Source organism: Solanum stenotomum, chromosome 3, assembly GCF_019186545.1.
Source record: "Solanum stenotomum isolate F172 chromosome 3, ASM1918654v1, whole genome shotgun sequence".
Taxonomy (NCBI): Eukaryota; Viridiplantae; Streptophyta; class Magnoliopsida; order Solanales; family Solanaceae; genus Solanum; species Solanum stenotomum.
Window position 1 is genome coordinate 65,871,689 of NC_064284.1, and position 24,664 is coordinate 65,896,352.

The 24,664-nt window shown below is 33.6% G+C and overlaps 3 protein-coding genes across 5 annotated transcripts; 2 read left to right on the plus strand and 1 right to left on the minus strand.

The window, feature by feature from the left end:
- The first annotated feature begins 440 nt into the window (after positions 1-440).
- On the plus strand, positions 441-6,610 carry LOC125860285 (transmembrane emp24 domain-containing protein p24beta3-like). Its single transcript, XM_049540211.1, has 4 exons — positions 441-823; positions 4,930-5,116; positions 5,226-5,333; positions 6,213-6,610. The coding sequence occupies exons 1-4, from the start codon at positions 602-604 to the stop codon at positions 6,344-6,346; spliced, it is 651 nt and encodes a 216-aa protein (XP_049396168.1). The 5' UTR covers positions 441-601; the 3' UTR covers positions 6,347-6,610.
- Positions 6,611-9,242: 2,632 nt separating this feature from the next.
- LOC125857820 (ATP sulfurylase 1, chloroplastic) lies at positions 9,243-19,629 on the plus strand. Of its 3 annotated transcripts, none has more exons than XM_049537467.1 (5): positions 9,243-9,836; positions 11,946-12,351; positions 12,682-12,942; positions 13,032-13,118; positions 19,062-19,334. In XM_049537467.1, exons 1-5 carry the CDS (start codon positions 9,325-9,327, stop codon positions 19,197-19,199), a joined length of 1,404 nt encoding a protein of 467 aa, XP_049393424.1. In that variant the 5' UTR covers positions 9,243-9,324; the 3' UTR covers positions 19,200-19,334. The 3 variants fall into 3 exon arrangements, with proteins under 3 accessions (XP_049393424.1, XP_049393422.1, XP_049393425.1); XM_049537465.1 differs by lacking the exon at positions 19,062-19,334 and adding an exon at positions 13,363-13,842; XM_049537468.1 differs by lacking the exons at positions 9,243-9,836; positions 11,946-12,351; positions 12,682-12,942; positions 13,032-13,118 and adding exons at positions 14,603-15,091; positions 17,538-17,943; positions 18,262-18,522; positions 18,611-18,697 and having other exon boundaries at positions 19,062-19,629.
- Positions 19,630-20,827: 1,198 nt separating this feature from the next.
- LOC125859646 (uncharacterized) lies at positions 20,828-23,666 on the minus strand. The gene is made up of 4 exons (XM_049539435.1): positions 23,542-23,666; positions 23,092-23,255; positions 22,544-22,624; positions 20,828-21,074 (listed from the first exon to the last, which is right to left on the minus strand). The coding sequence occupies exons 1-4, from the start codon at positions 23,621-23,623 to the stop codon at positions 20,940-20,942; spliced, it is 462 nt and encodes a 153-aa protein (XP_049395392.1). The 5' UTR covers positions 23,624-23,666; the 3' UTR covers positions 20,828-20,939.
- Positions 23,667-24,664: the final 998 nt, after the last annotated feature.

The following is a 24,664-nucleotide window of genomic DNA, read 5'->3' on the forward strand; positions in this document are numbered from 1 at the left end:
TCCGAGGTAGTTCGGGTGAATTCCCTTGGACTCTATAGATCCACCCTTATTAACCACTATGTCCTTTGAATTTGAGTATACATAAGTACATATGTTAGCTAGTATAAAATTAAATAAATAAACACATGCGGTAAATTGATAGTTTGATTTCACAAATTTTGTGACAATACCTTTCAAGAGTATTTTTTTTCCTCTGATAAAGTGAAAGTTAATCTCAATGTTCTTAGTTCTCTTATAAAATACTAGATTTGATGCAGAATGTCCATAAAACATAGAATAAATTAGAGAATTTACAATAGCTCCAATAAAATACATTCAAACAAATCTATTTTTTTTCTTTTTTAATTTCAAATAAATCTGCCATCATTATTTTTTGAGTACTCATCAATAAATTAGAGAATTTACTAGAGAAAAGGTAAACGCCAGTGCTAGCTTAGTCGTAGCTTTTCAATAGTATAAAAACTTGTCACACAACATAAAAAGTCAAAACTCCATCTCCGCACGTCATATTCACGTCTCCGTTCCAGTGACCCAATTCCCCAAAAAATATTGTGCATTACCTAAATTCCGGCGAGAACAAATTGTAAATCCGTCGGACGGAATGGAAATCGGAGACGGAGTGAAGTGCTCCAAGGTATTAGCTTTGGTAGCTATTTTATTATTCAGCTTCGTCGGCGACCTATCGGCGTTATCGGTGACGGTAAACGACGTAGAGTGTGTTCAGGAATACGTGTTGTATGAAGGCGATACAATTTCGGGGAATTTCGTTGTTGTAGATCATGATATCTTCTGGAGTTCGGATCATCCCGGCATTGATTTCACTGTATGACTTTTTTTTTTGCCCCTTTCTCTGAAGTATAAATTCCTGATCTTTATGCTTAGTTGTTTGAAATGTGAAGTTGATTTAGTTTGTTTGTTGTCAGATCCTTTTTTTATAGATTGAAAAGGGATAACAACAACAACATACCCAGTGTAATCCAACAAGTGGGATTTGGAAAGGGTAGAATGTATACAGATTAAGATAGAGAGGTTGTTTTCGTTAGATCCCCGCTTAAAATAAAGCATTTCCAAAGAATTTGAGATTGAAAAGGGATAAATCCCCTTTAAATATGATCTTATATACAAAAAGCTAACTAATTATCTGACCTGAGGGTGTTGTGTAGATGGATAGTGGCCAATTAGCTGGAAGGAGAACCGTGGGGTTTTAGGTTCAAATCCAAAGAAACACTGGGTGATTTCTCCTATCTGGCTAAGTTTTGGGGAGGTAGAAGGTATTCGGTAGAATAGTCGAGGTAGTATCATCAAAATAAAATAAACTATTCATGTGTGTTAATTTGTAGTATCTTCAAAGTGCTCCAAGAATTTACAAAAAAAAAAGTTAAAGTGATGTTAATATGTAAAAAGGAGTTGACTTAAAGAAGCTATATGGTTTCTTTGCTTGATGTTGTCGACTTTATGCACCTGAAGCACTGATGTTGACCGTGTCCTCAATCCTCAGGTTCTTCCCACCCTTTTAATCTAGAGTTCACCAACTTGTTTGCAACTAATGTGCAACCTTGCATGTGCCTATCTTCCATGAAGGCATTACAAAAGAAAGTAACTTTGTGAGAATTTTATAGATGCTTATTATTAGACTACTAGCTTTGAAGTTCTTTCTTGACAGTGGATACACTTTCCACTATAATAATGGGAAAGATGTATTAGGTCTTTTTTGATATATGCCATTTTTCATGAAGAAATTGGTTCTATGATATCATTTTTTGACGGAACTCTTTGACATTTTTGAAAGAACGCCATAAGAAACCTTCAAAAGCTTGGGAGTTTGTCCCTAAAACAATTCTTAACTACTTACTAAGCATTCCTGTTAATTCCTCTCCAACCACTCCCTCCCCCCTCCTCCTTCCCCATAATGTATTGCTAATAATATATTGCTAATGTCTACATTCTCCCGTCTAAGGCTCCAAGCGACATCCTCCCTATATAGATGTGTATAGAACCCTTCGATTTCATTCCCACTAGCTCTTCTCCCTCGAACACTATAGCCCTTGCAACTCAATGTTTCTAGGAAGTTTCTTCGTTTGTTAACTGTAGCTGGAGCAATGGAAAGATTTTGTATACAATTCCTTTCGTTTAACCATATCACCCTTTAATTTTTCCTGCAACTAGTTTCCGGAGCAATTGTGATTGGATCATAATTGTTTTATAAACAAAACAAAAAAATTTTTGTCTCATGATATTGCTTTGTTTCTTTGTATTTGCTTTCTTCTTCTTCTGAGAAAAACGATTCTTCTTAGCTTTGCACGTACATATTCTTCTTCTACATCATACATATAGCTGCAAGGTCTCTTCTATTTAGATTACTTAGAGACGAAGAACAAAAGAAATTGAAGGTGAGTTCCCACTGCTGGACTTCAACTTAAATGAAGTCGAGTTGAAATTTCTTTGGTAGGCATATCAAATGAAAATCACAGATGAGAATATTTTCCACAAAGAGTATTGGTTTGTTCAAGGTTTTTGTTGTGTTAATTGACAGTTGATTTAGAATGATTATGATTTACACTAAGGTTAGGAAAATAACTTATTTTTTCCTTCCTGTGATGATGTTTTAAGATGAAAATCATTAAAAGAGAGGAAAATGCTTATACCTTTGAGAAGATGAACATTTTTGACAGGAGCATAACCTAGTACAAGTCTTATTCTTCTATGACTTCATCTGCACCTAAATACTATTCTAGATGCTCCCAGTCTTGTCTAAAAGCTATCATCAATATTGCTACCCTACATTGTCGGTTACGTAATTCTCAAAATCACCCTCCAGGAAAACCATGTCCCATTTTAACTTCCAAGACATTAAAAAATGATTAACGAAATGATTTTCCTTCACTAAAGCCTCCTAATACTTTCTATGTGGAAATATGTTTTCTATTAGCTAAGTTGAGCTTAAAATTTGTTATATGTTTAATGGTCTATGATAAGTAAGCAAAGCATATTTTATTAATTTGTCGATTGAATGAAACCTAACTATTTTGGGTATTTTGGGAGAATAGAAGAAGAAGATTACAGGAATGAATTGTTGCTCTTATTCATCTCTACAAACTGAATGATCATTGTTACTGAAACTTACAGTGCTAACATGTATATATACAATTACATTGATGGTAACTAACTAACAGCTAATGAACCAATAAGACGCTGACAACTGGATAACAAACTCAGCTCAATAATAACTAACTAAGCAGCAGTACTTAACTAACTACTAATTAACTGTTAGCAATACTCGTATCATACTCCTCAATATATTTTACTTCTTTGTTGCTACCCATTGAATAAACAATTCATATCTCTTTTGTATCTTTAGTCTTATTCTTGCTCTTTGCCTTTTTCTCAGTTTAAAATAGGCAGTTGATTGTCAACTGTGATTTGAGATGTGTGAAAGCAATGAAGTTTTTGCCTTTAAGCATAATTAAACGTTGAAAGCAGTGCTTAAGTGCACAAAATCCATAAGACTATTGCTTTGGACATTGATCCCTTATGTCTCTTAAGAAGCATCCTTTATATTGAAACAGAGTGTAACTTTCTACTTTTGGTGTAAAGAACATTGTATAGAAAATGCTGAACAATTAGTAGATCTTTTAGGATTACTGTAATTAGTCTCTTGTTCTAGCTTATTACTACCTTTTTGGAGGTCTCCAGCATACCTTAATGCTGAGGAATACAACATTACCAGTTTCAAAAAAAAGAGCTAGCTTTGTGGATTAAGCGAGCGGGCAATTAGTTTGATAGCTTAGTACTTCTCTATCTACAAACTTCATGATTTCAGATTTCTCTACACTGGGTATGTTGTTGTTGTTGTCATTGCTTAGGAATGTGCTCCGCTTATACTGACCTATGAGCATCTGCCTCCTTTTGAGTCCGCAATTTGTCAAACAGAGCTATCTTATCTGATCCGAGAGGCCAGAGAAACTTAAGCATTAAAGCATAAAATTAGATGTTTGGATTAGCTAACTTCACTTAGATCCTATGTGTTTGATGCTATCTGAAGGGACAACCCTCAGCTAGGATTAACCCTCTCATTCGATGTAGCATAGAATTTACCATTTATCTCATTCAGCCTAGATGCATCATTGAAACAGATCTTTCAAGCATCCCTTGCTGAGCAGTGAGCTTATAAATCAATTGCTATTGGGGCATCTTACACAGAGTGGTACTACTCAAGTAGGGATTGCAGTAGTTCCAGGTTGCTTGCTAGATTTCTTATCCAACCTTAGCTCTTCAGCTCTGTGCCTCTCTATCATATTCAATGAACCTCACCTTTTTTTGGGGTGGGGGTGAGGTGGGGGTGGGCTCATACCGCTATTGGTGACTTCAGAAGCCATTCTCCTACTATACAACTACTTCATCCTTCTTCACAATCCTATTCTTCTCCTCTCTCCACTTCGTACCTTGCACAGCCTCTTCTGCACATTCTCAAACTCACTAGCTCTTCTATGTGAAGCTTATTCCCAACTGCCAATCTTCTATCATTCTTGACTGGGAAGGTTGAGGATGGAATAGATAAATATGATTGTCCTTTGTGCTCATAAGAAGTCATGGGAATGCAATATCTCTAAGTGTCAAATCAGTTTCTAGCTCATTACCATGTCTTTGCATGGCTGATAAATGTTATGGTTCCAATGATTAAAAAATTAGTAATGCAACTAATTTGATTTAATAGAGGAACTGGTGAACTCACTGTTTATGTCTTACTATATGCATGGCCTCAATTTACTCGAAAAATTTAAAAGTTGGAGATATGCTCGAAATGAAAATATTTTACATAAACAGAACACAGAGTACATTCTTTTTCTTTTGATCTCTCTGCTGCTACTTATGGAAAATAGAATACAACCCAAGATGTATTCGTTTTGCTGATTTTTTTTACTCATGCAGGTGACATCGCCTTCAGGAAATGTCGTGCACACAATGAAGGGAACAGCTGGTGATAAGTTTGAGTTCAAGGCCCCAAGGAGTGGGATGTTCAATTTCTGTTTTCATAATCCACATTCATCGCCAGAAACAGTCTCGTTCTACATACATATTGGACACATTTCCAATGAACATGACCTTGCCAAAGATGGTTTGTCTTCTTTGCTATAGTATTATTCTTTTATGGCTAGGATTAAGCGTGTTATATTTCCTATTTGTCCATTCCTCTTCTTAGTTATACTCTTTACTGACCTTTGCAGAACATTTGGACCCCGTCAATGTCAAAATTGCTGAACTAAGAGAGGCATTGGAGTCAATTACAGCAGAGCAGCATTACTTGAAAGCACGTGATTCTCGTCATCGTCGTAGTGAGTCTTCAATCTTTTCCTCAATTGAAAACTTAATTGACTTCTAATTCTAAAGATGCATATGTATAAAAATGTTTACCTTTCAGCAATCATTCCTTACTTTATCACCTGGATTGGTAGATTTGCTTTCTAATGACATATGAGGCAGGTATTTCTTTTATGTTTGAACCAAATAATGGTTAATTCTGAAATGGTTACACCAACCATTGACCGGGTCTGGACGTTTATGCCAAGACCGTTGTTGATAAGCCATAACATGTTCTTAAAGACACTAACGTCTGATGACTGTGGGAATCACTCAGATTTCAGCTACCTATTTGGTTTATTAGAATGTTTGGACTAGCTATTACTGGAATAATGTCAACCTATTGCTGTTAGTATATCTTGGTTATATGTATCTTGTGTTGAAATTTTCTTCAGCACTTATAAGTCTATTGGTCTGATTCTGAAAATGAACCTTTTTCTCATTTACTATCTGCCCTATGCTTTATGACTACGGTTTAAAATTCTTTGAGCATCATTGCTAAGAGAGTAAGGTGAAGTTCTCCGTTATTTGAAGAGTTGCACTTTTCTATTGCTAAAAGGTTGTAGTATCATTTTTCTTCTTGACTGCTTAATGTGTCTTTAGCTATATCCATTTGTTCTTATGATAGATTTGGAAGTCTTCTTATAGCTTTTTGTTTGCATTTTTTTCCGAATTAATTCATCAACTCCCCCGATCAGTACTATAAGAATTCGTACTGAACATCCCATCTGTAACTGTACAGGCTCCCATAACAGAAACAATAATAACAATTTTTCTGTCCTTTCATTGTAATAGAAATACCTGTGTTACCGAGACAGAAATAGAACTGTTGACATGCATGTTTTCTGGTGCAGCTAACCAGAGCACAAGGGACCGTGTTATATTTTACACCGTCGCAGAGTATCTTCTGCTTATATTAGCAAGTGGACTACAAGCGATGTACATTCGAAGCTTATTCAGTAAGTCCATCGGTTATAATCGTATCTGATGACAAACTTTACAATGCTGCATACGGTCTTTTCCCGTTGTCGTCGTCCTACAGGAAGTTAATTTAGTTGTGTTAGCAGTTGGGGTTGAGAGAAAAGTATCATTCTGGCAGAACTAATTCTGAACTATTGACTCCATTCACACAACAGATCAAATGTACTAAAGGTACTTTGGAGTTTGGATTAAATGTTTTTGACATTGGTTTATGTTGTATTTGAGTAATTCACAACTTACAAATTCCAATTTTTACAATTATTTACTAGTATCTCTGTTTTCAAATATTGATTGAACTTGTTTTAAATTATTTTTTCTTTTGGAAACCATTTATTCTGTGCCCGTCTAATTCAGTACTATTTATTGACTTATATATAAATTTTGATTTTCTCAGTACCGCTAAATGAAATTCTCCCACTTTTTGTGAAAATTCTATATCAATGAAATAACAAAGATTCCCCACCCATTTTAAAAAAAAAAATAGAGATAAAGATAAGAAAGATATAGAATCATAATGTCTTCTTTTTTCTATCTCCTTTCGTGACCCCATTTATCATCTTGAGTGCATTATATGTATGCTTTCTAATGTGAATGAAGAATGAGATATGACATAACAATTTTGTGGTACTTTATAATCCAACTAAAAGAAGATACAAATCAAGAATGGGAAAGAGACAATGAACTTGTGAGTTATTTTTATAGAATTTGTTTTTCGTACTTTTATCAGGAAAGTCATTTTAATATTTTGGTCAATCGAACATGAAAAACTTAACATATCAATCATACCTCTCTATTTAATATTTTTTTATTAATAGATGTATAAAATAAAGCATGACAAGTAAAATGACGTTATGGTTGGGAGTATATATGCAAGGATCATGTTGAATTAAATTCAATGGCCTTTGACTAACTTGGTTGGCCAATTTTATTTAAACGCATTTGTCTTGTTTCCTAGATAGTGAAGAAGAAAAGTTTGTTTTTAGGACCACGTTCGAATCTAGCCTTAAAATAGGGCAAAGTTCATTCAATTTGAAAAAACATAAAGTGTATGTGCTATTTAATTATTATTATATTACTTTTCCCAAAATAAATACTACTTTTGTTTGTACAACTTTGAATTCAAACTTTTTTTTTTTTTAAAAAGAGGGTTCCTAGAAAGTAGAAAGCACTTAATTTTTTTAAAAATTAATTAACATTTTAACTATTTATTGTTTTATTTATTTATTTAAATTATTGCTTTCTTTATATTAGAGCATCGTAAAATAAAAATAATATTTGATAACTTAACATTAAGTGTGCCTTAATATAAGAACTTTTTTTTAAACTATCATGGGTTATTTGGTTGGAAATAAGTTATTTCGGGATAAGTTATTACATCATGTATATGAGATAATTTATTCCATCACTAAAATATAAATAATGAGATAACAATTCAAGAATTATCTAATCGAGTCCTCGATGTATATAATTTTCAAAAAAATTCGGTCCGAATCCAAACGGCTATAGATCTCTGTCTTTCGACATCACTGACATATATCAGTGATTTAGTATAATCGGCACATAAAAATCAAATATTTTATTACCTAAATTAAACAATTAATATCTCCCTCCAAATTTTATTTTAATTTTAACCATATAATATAAAAACCACCAACTCATTGTCCAAAAATCCAAACGGCTATTGATCTTTGACTGTCGACGTTAAACAACAATAACAACAAGACCTATATATTTTCATAAATAATGTTGGAGAAGGATGAAATATATATATAGATTTACTTTTTAGTTTGTGAAGATATTAATATTATTTCTGATAAATTCTCAAGTTAAGAATTTTTTTTTTTCAAACACGTTTGAAAAGAATGTGAGAATAAATAGTTAGGATGAAAATATTGAACAAAGAAAAATACATATAGTAAAATTAATGAAGTTAATCAAAATAAGAAATAACAATAATAATAAAATTGATGAATAAGAGATAATTCAACATAATAATAATAATGGTACTCTAATACTCCCTCCGTCCCTATTTACTTGTCCATATTTCCTTTTTTGGTTGTCCCTATTTAGTTGTCAATTTTGACAAATCAAGAAAGGACAACAAATTTTTTCCTATTATACCCTTATTTACACTTCTTGAAAATTGTAAAAGTGTATGTTGTTTCCCTCCAATTTATTTCACTTTAATTCAAATAAGTGGTTGTAATTTTGAAGTGAAAAGTTGTCATAAGGGTAAAATTGTAACTTCACTGTGCTAATCATTGTTGCCTTAATCTGTGTGTCATTTCTAAAGTGGACAACTAAAAAGGGACGGAGGGAGTAATAATACTGATAAGAAAATAGATAGGTGCTCGAGGCTAGAATCATATCCATAGGTAATAATAGAAATATCGTGTCATATGTCGAGATTCCAATATTCTAATGTATATCTTTAAATGAGTTTCTGTCGAAGAAGTGCTTTAACGAGCCGCATCCACCACTTAGTGCAATTATGAACTTCACATAACTTTATCTATTTCAACGGAATTTATCCTTTTGAAGCTAACGTAACAAAATATGCGAGCATCTAATAAAATTAACATAAATTTGATCCGAATAATTTTATTTTTATTATTGTGATATAACAACCACCCATTCTAGAATCTCTATCACTAAAAGTAGAGAAAACGTTAATCTATCAACTAATCATCTATCCAAATCTAAAATCATGTTTTCGACGAGCCACCTATCCTGAAACATTAATTGTTTTTCGATCTACAAATCACTCTTTCTAAATATATCATTGCTAATTTCTCGCACCTCCTTACTATGGCATAGTATATTATTAGTGGAGTGGTCCAAGGAAAATCAATACTTATTTTATTCCTAAATTCTCCCTCCAATATTTATTTTATTGATAGAATCCTATAAAAATGGATACCACTAAAAGTCATTACTAGCTTAAGCCTAAAATAGAGAGAAGAAGAAGAGCTCTCTGCAACTCCAATGGCGGCCACAAGCTCTCTATCCCTCAAAACTCCAACAAAAATTCAATCTTTAACCAAAACCCATTACGCCATACCTCTCAATCTTCCTTTTTCATGCCGTTCCAAATCCAAAAGAACCGGATCAATCGGGTCCCGGACCCGAATCCGTTGCGGGTTGTTGATAGAACCTGATGGAGGCAAACTGGTAGAGCTTTTCGTTGAGGAATCACAAAGAGAATTGAAGAGAGAAGATGCTTTGAAATTGCCCAAAATCAAGCTTACGAAGATTGATCTTGAATGGGTTCATGTGTTAAGTGAAGGATGGGCTAGTCCATTGAAAGGGTTTATGAGAGAAGATGAGTTCCTCCAAACTCTTCATTTTAACTCGATTCGTCTTGAAGATGGGTCTGTTGTTAACATGTCGGTTCCGATTGTGCTCGCCATTGATGATTCTCAGAAGAATCTAATTGGTGGGTCGAGCAGTGTTGCCCTTGTTGATGACGAAAACAATCCCATTGCCATTCTAAGCGAGTAAGAGAAATTTCTGCGTTTTATTCTTAACTTTCACAAAATTTAAGCAGGGGAGGCAAATCTATCCGAGCCTTAGTGGGTAGAATTATTCTGTACTTGTTCTGGTGGGGTCAACAGGTACCTATGGAATTAGTTTGTCCAAGATTTAGTGGATAGAGTAACTCGGTACGTTGTGAGATAGTGTATACATATGGAATCATCCCATGTGTCTTAGTGGATAGAGTTACTCAGTACATGTTCTGGTGGGAGGTAGCAGGTAATTCCACGATTAGTGGAGGTGTGAGCAGGCTAATGGGTAGAATTACTGTTGCTTGTGTTGTTGGGGTTAGCAGATCTCTATGGAATTAGCCTGTTTAAGCTTTAGTGGATGAAGTTACTTGCTCTGGGAGGTAGTAGGTACCCATAGAATTAGCCCATTGTCTAAGTCTATAGTGAATAAAGTTACTTGATACAAGTACCTATGGAATTAGCTCATATGTCTAAATCTTAGTGGATAGAGTTATCCGGTATCTTTGATGATAGAAGGTAACAAGTATGCATGTGACTAGCCCATATGCCTACGTCTTAGGGGATAGAGTTATTTGTACCTGTGTTGTGTTGATGGGAGGTAGCAGATATAGTGGAATTAGTCAAGGTGTGTGGTTGTGTGCAAGCTTGCTCAGATATCATAGTTTTATAAAAAAATAAATTTAGATCCAATAAACTGTTGTTTTCATACATTGATGCGACTATTAATTTAATGGTTTAGTTCACCATATGAAACAAAATCTGAATCTTATTTGTTTATGTTTACATATGTGTGCTCACATGGAATATTAAACTCAAGTGTTGACTGTATGTAGATATTTTTGCTTGAAAGTATGTTTTTTTAATGGTTTGCTTTGGTAAGTGGTATGTGTTTTAAATTGATTTTGGGACTTATTTAAAAGGATAGTTGGACCTTTTTTATGCCAGTACTTATGGTTGTAATGGTACTCAAGAAAAAAAAAACAATTGTTTCCAGTAAGCAGTATTCAAGGTATTTCTATTATTTTAGAACGTTTCGTTAACTGGAAAAGAAATCCAAAGGTATCCCTTTGTTTTCAGAAAGATGTTGATGTTAAATGTGAAGATTTACAACCGTTTCCTTTTTTGAGTCTCGATAGGTAGTAGTTTGTCGATTTCCTTGCTATTCTCCTGTTGATATATTTCTTCTGTCTTTTTTCTCACCAATACATTTTCAGAGGAAAGGTCTACCCTGGAAAATTCTTACATAGGATATCACAGTAGTCTACCATGTGAAATTGACTGATTTGAACAAGCATCCCCGTCTAAAGTTAAACTAAACGTGATTCAGTGTTGTGATTTAGTGCTTCCCATACCATAATGTTCGCATAACAAGTAGGACAGGGGAAACCTTGTTCGTACTGTTTTGTCAGTTACAATTATGATTTTTTCTTAAGATGCATGGAAAGTTCATCCTCGAAAAATCTCAAAAAGAATCAGCATCATATATGTTTTTCCGGGGATATTTGGCTCACCAACTTTCGAGTTGAAGTTCTTAAATTGCTCATAAGAAGGCAGAAGCGTGATTATTTTCTATTTGTTTAGGGATGGCAATTCATCATGTGCTTTGACTTTGCACATCCAAATAAGTTTTTGGTTGGTTTCCGATTGCTTTTATAAAGATTAAGATGTTTCCAATTGCTTACAATCAACTTTGGTAATAAGCTGGAAGATGCCTATATTTCCTCTTCATCTGTTCAGAATTCTTTTGCAATATCATAAGTATATGAGATCCTCAAACAACTTGATACACTGGTGGAATCTCTATATGAAATATACTTCTTGAATCCAATATCAGTAATCTTCTTTGTTGATATAGTGACTGAAATTGCTCAAAAGGGGTAAACTATTTGTGATCTACTCAACGAATGCTTTATACATATTCGAATGTGTCAGAGATATTGATCAGACTGATATTCTGCATTGGTTGTTTAGCAACTGATTCACCCCTTTTTTGTACTTTTACTAAATTTTATCATGTTTACTACCTGCTTGTCAGCAACATCATATGTCTGCTGTCTTTCTTAACTCTGATGTCTTTCCCCGTTAATTTGGTGATTGTAGTATCGAGATCTACAAGCATAACAAGGAAGAACGGATAGCAAGAACTTGGGGCACCACGGCCCCAGGTCTTCCTTATGTGGATGAAGCTATAACTCATTCTGGAAACTGGCTAATTGGTGGCGATTTGAAAGTTATAGATCCAGTCAAGTACAATGATGGTCTTGACAGGTTCCGGCTTTCACCTGCCGAACTTCGTGATGAATTTACAAGGCGTAATGCAGATGCTGTTTTTGCCTTCCAACTGAGAAATCCTGTGCATAATGGCCATGCACTATTGATGACTGACACACGTCGGCGACTTCTCGAGATGGGATACAAGAATCCTGTCCTTTTGCTTCATCCTCTAGGAGGTTACACAAAAGCAGATGATGTTCCACTTCATTGGAGAATGAAGCAACATGAGAAGGTTTGTGCTTTTGTTTACCCGCCTGTATTTCTTTTTTGGGCAGTAAATAAAGCAAATGAAACGCTATGGTACTTGGGTTTTTTCTCCCCTTCACCAGGCCAAGCTTTCACAGTCCTTTTTGCTCAAAGTTCCTTCTAACGTCTGTTTTCTTCTTAATGTATCTGTTGTTGTGCTATGACTGCCTAACGAATGTAAAAAAGTTCTCAGTTCCATTTGATCCCTGTTGTCACTGAAATTCCAGATAAAATTTGATTCAGCTTCTCAATCTGAGTTATGTACTTGGCATAGTGTTGCTTTTTAACTCCTATACATGACTGGAACTCTTCTCAGGTACTTGAAGATGGGGTGCTTGATCCAGAGACAACTGTGGTTTCTATATTCCCATCTCCCATGCACTATGCTGGTCCAACCGAGGTGCAATGGCATGCAAAGGCTCGCATCAATGCAGGCGCTAACTTTTATATTGTGGGACGAGACCCAGCTGGAATGAGTCATCCTCTGGAGAAGAGAGATCTGTATGATGCAGATCATGGCAAGAAAGTCCTCAGTATGGCTCCGGGACTAGAACGGCTGAATATCTTACCTTTCAGGGTATGGCAACAAATTAGCCATGGTTAACGTGCAACACGTCTTTGCCTTTTATTTTCAAACTCTAATGCGAATACCGAATTTTCTTGTAGGTGGCTGCATATGACAAGACTAAGAATGGAATGGCTTTCTTTGACCCCTCTAGACCTCAAGATTTTATCTTCATTTCAGGCACCAAGGTTTCTATCTCTCCATTGGCTTTCAGTGTTATACCTTATGTTGCTCGGATCCAACACTGGTGCGGCAGTACTGTTGGAGAATCTGAGCAACATAAGGTTTACCCCGTTGCACCCCCAATCCCACTCCACTCCCAATCCTCGGAAAGGACCACTTCATTACATTATACGATGCTAGATTGATTATTCTGCTGCTGTCCCGGCGATCAATATCACACAATTAATGTTTTCTTCTTTTTTCCTCCAGATGCGAACGCTTGCAAAGAACAACGAAAACCCTCCGGATGGATTTATGTGCCCAGGTGGTTGGAAGGTTTTGGTGGAATACTATGATAGTTTGGCTGCAGCTGAAAATGGCAGAGTTGCTGAACCTGTGCCTTCTTGAATGTATCATCTTTGAGAAAGTGAATTACAACATATTTGGGGTAGAAAAATTAACTTTTTTTCTCCCCAGTATGTGGTTTCTGAAGATTATTTTTGACATTACTCTCCAAAAGACAAATAATAATAGTGAAGCACGGTATAGGTTGAGGAAAAAGTTTCTCCATCTTGTAAATTATAGTGCTAAATTCATCCACACATTTGTGATGCACCTATATAATAGGTACTTGCATTCATGAAAATTGAGTTTCCAAGTTCAGGATGGATGGACTATGTAGTAGAGGTTGGAGGGTACACTATATGTATTTCATTCTTTTGAATAGATGAAAGCATAAGTTAGACACCATTTGTTTTCATTCACCGCCTTGGCTTCAATTATCATATTATTTGTTGCTGCTACTATTCTCTTCTCCTTATTTTTTAGTATGGCTTCTTCACTACTGTATTTGCTTTACATACTTGTTTTTTATATGCTTTACTTGAGTTGAGACTTTCTCGAAAATAATCTCTCTACAATTTTAAGGTAAGGACGAGGTTGCGTATGCACCACCCTCCTCAAATTCAGAATTATACTAGGTATTATTGTTGTTTGAAGGTTTCATTTAGAATCACTCATATTTCAGTCTATTTAGTACATTTGCCTTTTTATTTCACAAAACATGATTTTAAATTAATAAAAGAAAGGGAAATGTACTAAAATGTTCTTTAAATTTGGTAGCTAACTTTTTGATTTCTTTGAAAATACTAATTGAAAAGAAATAAGACAAATAAATTGGAATGAAAGAAGTATTATTTTCCTATTGTATCTCTATCTCCACAATCCACAAAATAGGAAAGATATGCTATATTCTACTTTTTCTAGATCCGACATGTGTAATTAGTACTCCCTTCGTTTCATTTTATGTGATATTTTTTGGATTTCGAGGTTTAAATAAGTTTATCTTTGATTTTAAAAAAAAAAGATGAATATTTCATGCACAAATTTCTGATTAAACTTAAATTGTTTGACGCTTAAAAAATGAAAATTGCCACATAAATTGGTACGGTTGGGAGTAGTTACACTTAACTATGTTGTTATTTTTGTTCACCATAAGATCTCTTTCACTCAAAATTCTTAAACAAAAATTCAATCTTTACCCAAAATCCATTTCTTCTTACCTCTCAATCTTCCTTTCTGATACAGTTGCAGACCCAATAAGAACCGGGTCAATCATGTCGCAGACCCGAATCCATTCCGGGTTGTTGATCGAACCCGACGGTGGCAAGCTTGTTGAGCTCTTCGTTGATGAATCACAAAGAGATTTGAAGAGAAAAGAAGCTTTGAATTTGCCCAAAATCAAGCTTACGAAGATTGATGTTGAATGGGTTCATGTGTTAAGTGAAGGATGGGCTAGCCCATTGAAAGGGTTCATGAGAGAATCTGAGTTTCTTCAAACTCTTCATTTTAATTCGATTCGTCTTGAAGATGGATCAGTTGTTAACATGTCGGTTCCGATTGTGCTCGCCATTGATGATTCTCAGAAGAATCAAATTGATGGGTCGAGTAGTGTTGCCCTTGTTGTTGATGGAAATAACCCCATTGCCATTTTAACCGAGTAAGGGAAATTTCTTTCTTTCTTCAAATCATTTTTTGATTTTGAATTAATGCTAAAAAAAACACATCTTTAGCGAGTTTCATAGCTCAATTATCCGTTGTTCTATTTAAGTATTTAAACTATCATCTTTTTGCGAGTTTCATACACTCCCTTAAGTTAGCCTATGGAGGCCTGTTTTCGATTGGGAACAAATTTTTGGCCAATTCAGTATCGACATGTGTTTTAATACAAAGGAAGTGATAGTTTATCACGAGTTTTATACTTCAATTATCACTCCCTTTGTATTAAAATACAGCTAGATGTTGAGTTTGGCCTACAAGCTCACTATGGAGGTGTGTTTTAATACGAAGGAAGTGATAGTTTAGGTAGGTAAAGAGAAAAATAGACAGTTGAGGTATGAAACTTGTAAAAAAAAGTGATATTTTAGGTGTGATTTTGACCATTAACTCGTTAATTTTTTATTATTTCTATTTGCATACAACTGTTACTACGTTAAGCAGCAAATGCAAAAACACTTATAGTAGGTACCAGTGGCGGAGCGAGGATTTTTCACTTAGGGGTGTCAAAATGTGATATTATATAAATACATAAAAAATAACTTTTCACCTAGCTACAAAATATAATTTTTCGAGGAAGATTGACATCCCTTGAATACACGTGGCTCCACTATGTATGCGTAGCCCGGTTATATGCAAAAAGAATTTGAATCCATTGAACTGTTACTTTCAACATTGATTGTGACTGTTACTCTAATGTTTTAGTTCACTATATGCAAAGAAATGTGAATCTTGTCAATGTTGACACATGTGAGCTCACAGGGAAATATTAAACTACATTATCTGTAGATATTTTTGCTTAAAGTATGTTTTTTTAATGGTTTGCTTTGGTAAGTGGTAAGAGTATGTGTTTTGAATGAAAATGGGAGTTATTCCAAAAGGAAAGTGGGAGTTTTGATGCCTAGTGCTTACGGTTGTAAATGAGACTTAGGGTGACATTGGGTTGTTAGAAAAGTTCAAATTTTTATGGCAGAATGGTACTCAAGGAAAAAAGCAAGTTTTTTTTATGAAGTAGGAAAAGAGCAACAGTTTGTAGTAAGCAGTACTGTTTTTGAGGTAGTTCTGTCATCTTAGAACGTTTCTTTTTACTGTAAAAGAAATCTGAAGTTATTCATAACCATGTTGGTGTTAAATATTATGATTTTTATAACCATTTTCTATTTTTCAATCACGATGGTAAGTATAACCATTAAGAATATGTTAGTTTGTATGCGTCGTTGCTCTTCCCCTGTTTGATGCATTTCTTTGCTTTTTTCAATTTTCACAAATAAATTCCTAGACAGGTTTACGCTGGAAAATTCTTCTACATGATATCACAGTAGTTTACCATGTGAAATTGACTTATTTAAACAAGCATCCCTGTCTAAAGAGTAAAAATAAATTAAACGTGATTAAGTGTTGTGCTTTAGTTGCCCCCATAACATTAGCATGAATAGTAGCATAGGAGAAAACTTGTTCCTTTATGTCAGCTACAATTATGAATTTTAAAAGAACATTCGTTCTCAAGATATCTCCAAAAGAATCAGTGTCTTATTAGATTTCATACTCCTTATGTTAAGAAAATGTTATAACTGACTGGCTCACTAAATGTTTGAGTTGAAGTTCTGGAGTTGCTCATAAGAAGGCAGAAGGTTTGATTAGTTTCTACTGGTTTAGGATGCAAAAGTCATCACTTGCTTCAACTTTGTACATCGAATTAAGGTTTTGGTTGGTTTCCATTTGCTTTTAGTAAGATTAACATGTTGGTCATTCCTTCTATAGCAAATCTTCCTCTACTAAACAAATACCAGCTTACAGTCAACTTTAGCAGTAAGCTGGAAGACACTGATATTTACTCTTCATCTGTTCAGATTTCTTTTGCAAATTATAAGTGAGCCTCAAATAATTTGATAAATAGGTGGAATCTCTATATATAATATTTTTCGTTTGTCCAATATTAGTGATCTTCTTTGTTCATGTAGTGACTCAAATTGCTCAAATAATTTGATAACTAATCTTCGATTTACTCAACGGATGCTTTTTACAGTTTGGAATATATCTAGACATTGATCAAACTAATATTCTGCATTGGTTGTTTAGCCATCCATTCACCCCTTTTTTCTCCTTTTACTAAACTTTGGTCATGTTTATTACCTGTCTATCAGTAGGGGTGTCAAATGGGCTAGTTGGAGTCAAAATTGGTGGAGTTAATGACATGCCCAAAAATGACTTGGGTTGATGGATTGGGCTAAAAAGTGGGTCATAGCCCAACCCGACCAATTCTTACGAAGTTTTAATTTCTTTGTTGTTCTTTTATAATTTTTAAGCATCTAACTAAACTATTTTTTCTTTATTATGACTATTTATACCTTCTCATCTAGCTTCTTTCCCTGTTAATTTGGTAATTGTAGTATCGAGATCTACAAGCATAACAAAGAAGAACGGATAGCAAGAACTTGGGGCACCACAGCCCCAGGTCTTCCTTACGTGGATGAAGCTATAACTCATTCTGGAAACTGGCTTATTGGTGGTGATTTGAAGGTTATAGAACCAGTCAAGTACCATGATGGTCTTGACAGCTTCCGGCTTTCACCTTCTGAACTTCGGGATGAATTTACAAGGCGTAATGCAGATGCAGTTTTTGCTTTTCAACTGAGAAATCCTGTGCATAATGGCCATGCATTATTGATGACTGACACACGTCGGCGACTTCTCGAGATGGGATATAAGAATCCCGTCCTTTTGCTTCATCCTCTTGGAGGTTACACAAAGGAAGACGATGTTCCACTTCATTGGAGAATGAAGCAACATGAGAAGGTTTGTGCATTTGGTTACCTGACATTTTCTATTTTTGGCAATAAAATAAAGCACTCGTACTCTACACTACTTGATCATGTTCCTCATTTAACAGCCAAGCTCCTGCAATCCTTTTTTCTCAAAGTCCTTGTTGATATCTTTTTGCTTCTTTAAGCGTTTTTTTAAAAAATCCTTCTCAAAGATGTAGAAAAGGTTTCAGTTTCTTTTATTCATTTTGTGGCTGAAATCCCACATAAAATTTGATTTGCCTCATCAATTTGGCCATGTATCGGCATGGTATTGCTTTCCCACTCCTATACACGACTGGATTCTTGTCAGGTTCTTGAAGATGGGGTGCTTGATCCCGAGACAACTGTGTTATCTATATTCCCATCTCCCATGCACTATGCTGGTCCAACTGAGGTGCAATGGCATGCAAAGGCTCGCATCAATGCAGGTGCCAACTTTTATATCGTGGGACGAGATCCAGCTGGAATGAGTCATCCACTGGAGAAGAGAGATCTGTATGATGCAGATCATGGCAAGAAGGTCCTCAGTATGGCTCCGGGACTAGAACGGCTTAATATATTGCCTTTCAAGGTATGGCAACAAATTAACCCTGGTTAAAGTGCAATATGTCTTTCCTTTTTTATTTCCAAACTCTTAACAATACTAAATTTTCTTGTAGGTGGCTGCATATGACAAGACTAAGAATGGAATGGCTTTCTTTGACCCATCTAGGCCTCAAGATTTTATCTTCATTTCAGGCACCAAGGTTTCTATCTCTCTATTGGCTTGCTGTGTTTTACAACTATGTTGGTGAGTTGTCATGTCCTCCAAAAGTGGTGTATTTTTGGAGGATCTGACAAATATGCAGCAATATTTTTGGAGAATCCAAGCGATGCTTGGTCTCTTTAAAAGTGTTGGCAGGTACGTGTCGGATCCTCTAAAAGTAGTGCAATTTTGGAGGATCATACTCAGGTGCGGCAGTATTTTTGGAGAATCTGAGCAACATAGGTTTTACCCCGCATCTCACCCCCAGAAAGGACCACTTTGTTACATTCTAGGATGCTAGATCAATTATTGTGGTGCTGTCCTTACAAAAATATGGTGTAATTGATGCCTTCTTTTTCTTTCAGATGCGAACTCTTGCAAAGACCAAGGAGAGCCCTCCAGACGGATTTATGTGCCCCGGTGGTTGGAAGGTTTTGGTGGAATACTATGATAGTTTGGATCAAGCTGATAATGGCGGAGTTTCTGAACCTGTTCCTGCTTGAATGTATCATCATTGAGAAAGTGAATTACAGCATGTTTGGGTAGAAAAATCCCAGCATGTGTCTGAAGATTTATTTTGACATTACTCTCCAAAAGACAATAATAGTAGTGAGGCCTTATGGGGCTAAACATCCCCGGTGCACTAAGCTCCTGCTACGCGTGGAGGGTCCAACTACAACGGTTTATTCAACGCAGCTGCAAGAGACTGTTTCCACAGCTCGGACTTGTAACCTCCTGGTCATATGGCAATGGTGCTGCTACACACAACATTTCTATAGTTATGCACACACCTATATTACAGGTAGTTGATTTCATTAAAATGAGTTTCCAAGGTTTCTGGGATTGGACTATATAGGCCACAAGTTGGAGAGTACATTTCATTCTTTTGAATAGATGAAAGCATAACTTAGTTTTCACTTAATGAAGGTTTCAGTCTATTTAATTCATTTTGATCCCTATGATTTCCACGTGTCTAGCCCATGACTTATCCACGAAGCGCAATTGACCGAGGTTGATAGTCCAACGGTCTCCGATCTCACCCAACTAAGAACAACCCTTCAACATGGTTCGATTAAATTCTCTTTGTCAGAAAGTTCAAATTAAAATATATAAATAAACATATGAAAGAGAATGTGACACTAAAAGGACGTAAATCATTTCTTTTTTTTTTGGGAGTGGGGATGAAGGTATTTTGTAGTCAAAAGTCATATACACAAACCTTAAGTCATAGGAAGTAAAAAGACTCGACCCATTACAAAATCTATTTATTTTCTTGAGAATAGGAACATGTTTGTCAACAAATTTATGAACGTGCCTTTGAATTTATTTTCTTATATTATACCACAATAATAACATATTTGTAATTTCATTACTTTCAAGACCGTTTCAAATAGAACCTAGGCTCAAGTAAAATATATTAAAGCTGATTTGAAAAAAAATATATATATAATAATGAAAAAGTCATCTTAAGAATATTAACAACAAATAATAGATAACTTAAGCAATGATAATTCATATAATTGACTTAAGTAATGATAATTAAATTCTCTTTTGGAGTCATCAAACTTAGACGTGACAACTATACATTATTCTCTTTTTTTATTATTAGTATTAAGTTCATGACTAATTACATTGTTATTTATTTTGGTGTGTCATTAGGAATAAACTAATATATTAGTTAACGACTAATTGATAGTTTATATGGGGGGGAAATAGGCTATAACCTACTCAAAGAAAAAAAAAATCAATAACTTTATTTAACATATAATTCAAAAAGTCATCAAGAAATATCATATATATTTAAAAGAAAATGTGGATTTGATAATCGTACTTTCCTTCTTGCTTTTATTTTATATCATAATCATTATGATACTTTCATCATAGGTAGTAATACCATCATAAAATACATTAATAAGTACTCTATAATGATAGTAGCATATTTAATTATTTGTTAATTCCCCCCCACCCCATAAGGGAGTTATTTACTCGTAAAATAGAAGCTTCATTGTTTCACACATATTTAAATAGGTTAAACCCCGAAATGAATTAATATACTGAACACCGATAAAAAAAAACATTACATATAGACTAAGGGCTCGTTTGATTACAATTTTCAGAGTCTAAATAGTCAAATAATCCTACAATTAATTCCTTGGCTATATAACATTGATACTGTTTTAACAAATAATAAAAATTTCTTAATAAATAGAACTAAAATATAAATAAATATTTTTAATTATCTATTAAAGTTTGATCATCATTTTAACAAATTCATCAAAGTTGACTTGACCATCTCCATCCAAATCTGCTTCTCTAATCATCTGTTCAGCTTCTTCTTCTGTTAATTTCTCCCCTAAGTTAATCATCACGTGCCTCAACTGCAATAGAATCGAAAAATATTATAACAAGTTTAAGTTATATACATGGATAAAGTTTTTTAAAAATGCACTAATAGTAAATTATCAATATCTTACTTATGATAAATGAAATGAAAATATAAATATTTATATATCGTTAATGTGTGGAATATTACTTTTGATATAATTGTTGATTCGATTGATTCAAATTCAAATCATGCACAAGTTCACTAAAAAGAGGAAGTGTTCTCTATAATGAGTTTCTCCATTTTCAGGGCTGAAACTTTCATCAATTGTCTCTTTTAGAAATGACTAGTTAGTAAATAATGATGCTCTTTTTATTTCTCTCACAACTTAAAATAGATATTTTAAATCATAGTATAAAGAGACCCCTTTTTGAACAAGTTGAAGGCTTTGTAAGAAAACATAATATCATCACGATCTAAAATTTTATAAATTATTGAAAACATTAGACGATAATTTATTATTTTATCTATAAGATTGAGTAAACATTGGATCTGATTTAATGTTGTCTGGAAAGGTAATTATACAAGAATTATATATGTACGATTTTTAAAATTAGAGAATTCGAGATTTTTGATTAAAAGTAGAGAGATCTTATATGTTCCACTATGATTCTTTAATAAGATAATAAGCAAAAAGTCAAAAGGTGCAAGTGCATTGTTCAGTGTGAACTGTGGAAAAATTCATTGCATTGACAGATTGGTTTCAAAGTTAATAATAACCTAATGATAATAACCTAATAATTATCTAGGATTTGAAACAACTGTTAAAAAAAGAATATTTAAATAATAATGCAGAAAATTTTTAACATGTGTTCCCCCTCACCTTTCCCTTAACTAGTTTAATAATTATATTCATTGGTAATCTAATTAAAATATTTTTACCACTAATTCAACACCTTTAAATTTGACGTAAATTATAAATTTCGTTTCTGGACTATTGACATTCTTAAAGCACTCTTCTACTTGACTAATTAAACTGAAATACACACCGATCTGTCACATGACATAGCAAGTGGTCTTAAACACTTGTAGGAGCATGTGACTCTTAATAAAAAGTCGAGAAAAGTGTTGTAAACATCTCTAAACTTGACGAAAATTTAAGAGTGTATTTCACTCATGTTACAAGATCAAATGTGTATTTAAGTTATTTGGTCAAGTAAATGGGTGTTTTTGAGGTTAGGCAATAATTCAAAGATGAAAGTAATAATTTACTTCGACTTTAAAAATATTTTCAAATACTTCTTTTATTTTTAAATTTAAAATACCTTTTATCTTTTTGACTGGTCTTCAAAGGAACAATATGAGTACATGCCGTACATGATTGACTACACTCACAAAATAATATTAATTTATAAAAAAAATTCTAGTAATTCCTTTTTTAGAACATAAATAAAATATATTTTTTCGAATATAAAATGACAATAATTATTAAAAGTATGAAACTCCACCGTAAAATCGACTTACATCAGTAGCCGAAATAAATCCATTTTGGTCTTTATCAAACACCTTAAAAACTTCTTTAAGTTCTTCCTCTAAATCCGTCTCCTGAAAAAAAAAGAATATCATGTCCAAACGACTCCTTAAAACACTTGGAAGTTATTAACTTGACATAGTAACGAAGCCAGAAATTCTAATAAGAAAATTCAAAAACATATAATAATATCATATTTGGAATTTAAATTTGTGACTTAAAATCATTTTTTGAACCCCTCTTTCACCACTATAAAAATCTATTTGTTACTTTATTGGTACAATATAATTTTCTGACGAAGAATTCCTTCATTAAATTTAGCTCCGCCACTAGCTTGACATAATCTAGAGGGAGTAGAAATATAGATGAAGATTTCGTAAAAATTTACTCATATCGAGTGTCTGCACCAAGCTAGCCAACATGTATGACATGCCTATTTACACACTTATTAAATCACTTGGTATTAGTAGTGAGTTGATATAATTAATTAAGTGTAAACACCCGATGCGATTAAATAAGTGTTAGGAATATGAGTTTTTACCTTCATTTTCTTGGTGATGAGATTCAAGAATTCATTAAATTCCATGGTTCCATTATCATGATGATCAGCATCAACTTCACTAATCATATGACATAGTTCTTCTTCTGTTGGATTTTCATCCAATGACCTTATAACTATTGCCAATTCTTCAATTGTAATGCAGCCTAAAAATAAAATGTAATATTTCAGATATTATATAAAAGAAAAGGAATAATTAGACCCAAAAAAAAAATGTCGAGAGTTAAATTGGGATGAATATGATTACTTAACCCTTAATCAGAAATTTTGTTTAAATGTTGATATCAAACATTAGATGAAAAATTGGAAGGAAAAAAAGATAACTAGTACTCATTATTACCATATCCATGTTAAGGTTTCAATGTTGATATCGAGCATCGAGTAAAACCTAAAAAAATGTAAAGAAAAGATTAATATTATACTAATAATTACCATGTACATCTTTGTCAAATAAATTGATGGCTTCTTTGAATTGAACAAGTTGATTTTCTTCCTTCACTATTTTATCTGCCATGGTGTTTTCTTTTTGGATCTTTGTTGAGTTAGAGAGAGAGAGAGAGGAGAGAGAGTTGAGTATATAATGTTGGAAGGGCATTTATTTAAATAGAAGAATTTTGTTGTGACAAGAGGACTCGAGTAAATGCATTCAATTTCATTAAATTATTAAAAATTAGATTTTTAAAAGGAAAAAAAAAGAGAGAGAAGAGTGAATAAGGGGTTTGACAAGAGAAGTTATATAGCCATATTTGATTGGACATAAAGATTAGTAAAAAAAAATAAAGAGATTTTCCGCACCTATTAAAAGAAATATCTTTAAAAAATTGGCTTTGATTATTTAGACACTCGAACTAAGTTATGTTCAAATTGAACACCTCAAATCTTAATAAAGTGTTCCATTTAGATATTTTTTGTTTAAATTTTGAATTTTTTTATGTGTTCTCATTCGTTTGATAGGTAGGTAAGTTAACAATATAAAATATGTCATATCATTTAATTATATGTATTTAGCTCAATAAGTTGTAAGACATCAAGTATTTTGTACCTAAGGTTGATGCGTGTAAATAAAAGAGATGACATATTTTATGTGATAAAATTAACTATGTATGTTATAGATGAATGAAAACACACGCAAAAAGTTTTTTTGAAATTTGAAGTGAAAGTGTCTGGAACACTTTATTAGGAGTTAATGTGCATATTTAATTGAAACATGACTTAGTTCGAGTGCTCTCTAAATGAAATATCCGAACAAGCTTAAGAGATTGATTATGTATTAGGCCTTTAAAACTTGTGAAACTAAGCATGTCATGATGTTTTTATGACTAAAAATGTATGTCATTAGAAGTAAAACGAAAAATTTACTCAACCAACAATTTCGGATTTGAGCATTGGAAATGGAGGAATCCCTCGTAGAAAATATTTTCCCCTTAAGTAAACTCTACGTAACGCGAATTTGAATTATGCAACATATAATTTATTTTATTTTTTGGAATCTCAAGGAAATTCGCAACCTCTATACTTTGAGTGTGCACTTGATAAACATGTTACCATGCCACAA

Excerpts from the sequence above, each read along its gene's own strand:
- LOC125860285 (XM_049540211.1), top strand. The coding sequence starts at position 602 with ATGGAAATCGGAGACGGAGTGAAGTGCTCCAAGGTATTAGCTTTGGTA. Across the intron at positions 824-4,929 it reads ATCCCGGCATTGATTTCACT|GTGACATCGCCTTCAGGAAA; the intron begins GTATGACTTTTT and ends TTACTCATGCAG. Across the intron at positions 5,334-6,212 it reads TGATTCTCGTCATCGTCGTA|CTAACCAGAGCACAAGGGAC; the intron begins GTGAGTCTTCAA and ends TTTCTGGTGCAG.
- LOC125857820 (XM_049537467.1), top strand. The coding sequence starts at position 9,325 with ATGGCGGCCACAAGCTCTCTATCCCTCAAAACTCCAACAAAAATTCAA. Across the intron at positions 9,837-11,945 it reads CCCATTGCCATTCTAAGCGA|TATCGAGATCTACAAGCATA; the intron begins GTAAGAGAAATT and ends TGGTGATTGTAG. Across the intron at positions 12,943-13,031 it reads TGAATATCTTACCTTTCAGG|GTGGCTGCATATGACAAGAC; the intron begins GTATGGCAACAA and ends ATTTTCTTGTAG.
- LOC125859646 (XM_049539435.1), bottom strand. The coding sequence starts at position 23,623 with ATGGCAGATAAAATAGTGAAGGAAGAAAATCAACTTGTTCAATTCAAA. Across the intron at positions 23,256-23,541 it reads ATTTGACAAAGATGTACATG|GCTGCATTACAATTGAAGAA; the intron begins GTAATTATTAGT and ends TTTTATTTTTAG. Across the intron at positions 22,625-23,091 it reads TCATCACCAAGAAAATGAAG|GAGACGGATTTAGAGGAAGA; the intron begins GTAAAAACTCAT and ends TTTTTTTTTCAG.